Source organism: Psammomys obesus, unplaced genomic scaffold (genome assembly GCF_907164565.1).
Source record: "Psammomys obesus unplaced genomic scaffold, mPsaObe1.curated_primary_1811, whole genome shotgun sequence".
Taxonomy (NCBI): Eukaryota; Metazoa; Chordata; class Mammalia; order Rodentia; family Muridae; genus Psammomys; species Psammomys obesus.
Window position 1 is genome coordinate 1 of NW_026587690.1, and position 3,834 is coordinate 3,834.

The following is a 3,834-nucleotide window of genomic DNA, read 5'->3' on the forward strand; positions in this document are numbered from 1 at the left end:
GGGGGGCGCGGCGCGGGCAGCCCCGGGTCGGCGGCCTCGGGCCGGGGCGCCTTGGGGCGCCGGGAGGCGTGCAGCGCGGAGAAGAGCTGGGCGCGGGCGGCCGGGCTGGCGTCGTGCGCGAAGGCCGCCAGGCGGAGCAGGCACTCGCGGAAGCCGGACAGGTAGCAGCTGGCGAGCGCCTCGGCGTCCTGGCCCGGGGACCGGGGGCGCCCTGGTGCGGCCGGCGGGAGGGCAGCCAGCGCGGGGCAGAGGGAAGGGGCGGGCCGCGGAGGCGCGGAGGCGAGCCGGGCGCACGGACGCGGACGGGAGGCCGGAGGACGCACGTGGAGAGGGGCGGGGCGGGGGACACGGAGACAGACAGGCGCGGGCGTCATTAACCTCGCCGGGGCCCCCGACCCCCGGCCTCGCGGGGCGCGCCCCTCCCGGCCCCCGCGGCCCGCCCCCCGCGCCGTACCCGGGGGCTCCACGCGGCTGCGCTCCCTCAGGTAGCCCACGGCGAACTCCAGGATCTCGGCTTTCTCCAGCTTCGGGTTCCGGAGGTTCTGCAGGGGGAGGCGCCGGGGCAGAGGGGCGGGAGAGAGGGGGAAAGTGGCTGGGGGAAGAACCGGGGCGGGGCCGGAGCTGCGGGCGCCCCAGGGCTCGCCGCCGCGCCTGGAGGGTGCAGCCGGAGGGGGACCGCGAGTCCCGGCGCGTGGCGATGCGGGATGCGCGCAGCCCGGGGTGGGGGGCCCCGAGGGGAGCCGGCCCGCCCGGAGGCTCGTGTTTACGCAGCCGGACAGGAAACTTACAGACCCGCAAGGTGGCGAAGATCGAAGGCGGAGGGCGAGAGGCGGGTCTGGGGCGGGCTTGTCATGGGCCAGGCTCGGGTCAGGAGGCCCCGGGACCGGAGCCTCCACCAGCCTCCGTCCCCACCCCGGGGGGAAGCCCTGGGTCACGGGGCCGCCGCAGAGCCCGGGCGCGGCGGCCGAACTGACCTGGTCCCTGGTCCTCTCCAGTAGCAGCAGCCTCAGCTCCTCCAGGCTGCGGTTGATGCGGTCGCGGCGCCGCTTCTCCACCAGCGGCTTCAGCATCTGCGGGCGGCGGGGGAGGGAGAGCGGGCCGCCCGGGCCGAGACTCAGCGCCGCCAGCGAGCGCCCGGCCTGCCGCGGGGGCCCCCGCGCGCCCTCTCCCCGAGGCCCCCCTCTCCCCGAGGCCCCCCTCTCCGCGCGCGCCCCTCTCCCCGCGCGCCCTCTCCCCGCGCGCCCTCTCCCCGAGGGCCCCCTCTCCGCGCGCGCCCCTCTCCCCGAGGCCCCCCTCTCCGCGCGCGCCCTCTCCCCGAGGCCCCCTCTCCGCGCCCCTGCCCCTTCTGTGCCCTCCTCCGCGCCTCTCCACATCTGTCCTGTGTGCTCTCTCTCCCGGTATCGCTGAGGAACTTTGGAGACACTTCGCCCCCACGCTAGCGAGCCTCGGGATGCGCATCTAAGTAACCCAGAGCGGAAAGTGGACGCTCGGGGAGAGCGCGGCCTCTCCTCGCCCAGCCAAGGCGAAGCGGCCACCCGGCCCGCTAAGAGCGCTCGCCCGGCCTCACCCCTCGGGAACCAGACCCCCAGGCCCTCGCTCTGAGCCCTCACGGACGGGCCGCGTCCGGAGCTGTCACCCTCCACCCGCTCGGCCCTCTGGCTTATTTGTGCTGTTTTGTTGGCCCGCTTTGTTTTTGTGGGGCGAACTCCAAGGCCTCGAACGCGCGCCAATCCACCTGCCTCGGCCTCCCGGGCGCTAGGATAGGCCACCGTGCCCGGGTTTTGGCACTCCCCCGAGCCCTGCAGGCCGCAGCCCCTAGACCTCGGCTTCCACCGCCCGCGCGTTCGGCCCGACCCCTGTCCGCTCTCTACAGGTCCTTCTCTGTCCTTTCACCCTGAGTGTCCGCCGCGGAGTGAGAACCTCCGAGCCCGCCGGCCGGGACAGGGACCCTTGCACCGCTCACCTTGGGGCCGTCCCTATTCTCAGCTCGATCCCGGGTGACCATTGCTCCTCGGACCCTGTGGTGGACACAGCGCGTGCTTCCTGGAGCCTTATATCCCGCGCGGCAAGGTAGGAGGGCTGGGGCCCGGCCCCGCCCACTTCGGCACCTCCATCCCTAGCGCGGGGACCCCGGCACGCGGCTCCCGGAAAGGCTGGGAGCGAAGGGGGAGGGGGCGGGAGGAACCAGCCCCAAGCGTGGGAAGCGAGGGAAGGACGGGGCGACAGGCCCTCTGGGGACCATAAAGCTGTATAATGAGGCGGGACCCAGCTGGACGGAGGGGAATGGGCAGAACTCGCTTAGGCATGAAAGTTGGGGGTCTCCCAGAAGGGCGGGCTTCCCGGACACCCCCACCCCCGCTGAAAGAAGTGTCAGCGCGCCTCAGCCTCCAGGAGGAATATTATAGTCTCCCCCGACGCAGGTGCGCAGCGACCTGCCGGGTTCCGCGCGCTGCTGTGGGCAAGGTCGCGCCTACCGGTCCCCGAGGACCTCCGCGCCTTATCCCTGCACGCCCAGGGGCGAGGAGCCTCCCCCAGCGAGGGGAGCTTGTGCCCCGAAAACAGAACCTTCCAAGGGCGGATGGAGTGGGGCAGGGCGGAGGAAACGTCCAGAAAACGGAAGGGATGAAGTCCTTAAAGTGTGCGCAGGGCTGGAGAGCCCCTTCCATTTCGAGTACTCGGTCTAGCAGGGTTTGGGCGAAAGTCTAGGGCGGCGCACAGCGGCGCCCGGAGCTGCTCCCCTGGGGCGGATTCCAGGGCGCGGGGGAGGACGAGAAGGGGTCCGCACCCACCTCAAACCGCGAGCACGGCCCTCCGCGGGGGGCCGCCGCCGCCCGGAGACTTCACCCCAAGTGCCTGAGAAGGTAAAGCCGGAGAAGCGAGGTCTGGCAACGCGAGAACACGCAGGGCAAGGCCGCAGGAGAGTCGGGGCTGCACGCCGAGCCTCCTCCCGAGGCCGCCCAGGCCCCCGGCGCGGGCAGGGCGGGAGGGCCGGCGCTGGGAAGGGGCGCCCATTTGGGGCTAGGGCCCCCGGGCCTCCCTCCTTCCCCTCCTTCGGCCAAATGGGAGCACAGATGTGCGGCCCCAGCGGGCCCACGGCCCCCCTCCTTGGGAACCAGCACTGGGCCGGGGTTTTTCTCACCTGCACGTGAGGCTCGGGGCCCGGGGCAGTTTGCACCCGGGTGTGGGGCCGCCCCTGGCCATATGGAATGACTTTATGGCCCGGTGGCCGGATCCGAGGGCGAGAAGGAACAGCCCGGCGCTCCTCCCACCTCTACGGGCCTACGCCGCCTTCTTCCACACGTGGAGCTCCGAGCAGGCGTGCCTCCGCGGCCGACACACTCAGATGCGTGCGTTGGAAGCTTCCTCCCCGCCTGCATTGGTGGTTCAGTGGTAGAATTCTCGCCTGCCACGCGGGAGGCCCGGGTTCGATTCCCGGCCAATGCACGACGGTACGGTCCCTTTTTCTTTCCCAGCCCACATCTAGGGGAAACTAAAATTGACCACACTACAAGTTAAGCAAGCAGCTCTGATATTTTTTGGCTTAAATATTTTGACCCAAACTGAAATGCAGCATTCTGCTTCTGAGGCCGGCTTGGAAGCTCCGGACTTGGTCCCTGACTCCGCGGGGCCAGGCTCTCCTCGCTCTCCTCGTCTTCTGCTCTCTGCAGCGCAATTCCCCAGGTCCAAGGGCCTGGGCCGGGCGGCTCCCCGTCTTCTGGGTGCTGCTCGGCGCCTCCATCCCTCCCGGGTGGTTTTTTGGGTCTCCGGCCGCGCGGTGGCCCTGCGGCCCGGGCGGGCCTGCGCTCCCACGCCCGCGCCCCCCGCGCGCCCGGG

At 71.7% G+C, this 3,834-nt stretch overlaps 1 protein-coding gene and 1 non-coding gene across 2 annotated transcripts; one reads left to right on the top strand and one right to left on the bottom strand.

The window, feature by feature from the left end:
• Positions 1 to 7: 7 nt before the first annotated feature.
• Positions 8 to 3,723, bottom strand: Hes7 (hes family bHLH transcription factor 7; the record flags this gene model as incomplete). Its single annotated transcript, XM_055603995.1, has 6 exons — positions 3,140 to 3,723; positions 2,790 to 2,853; positions 1,964 to 2,018; positions 975 to 1,070; positions 455 to 542; positions 8 to 211 (listed from the first exon to the last, which is right to left on the bottom strand). Coding segments are annotated over exons 3-6 (430 nt in total), but the record flags the coding sequence as incomplete, so codon positions are not given.
• On the top strand, positions 3,374 to 3,444 carry Trnag-gcc (transfer RNA glycine (anticodon GCC)). The gene has a single exon. It is a non-coding gene; the product is annotated as a tRNA-Gly (tRNA).
• Positions 3,724 to 3,834: the final 111 nt, after the last annotated feature.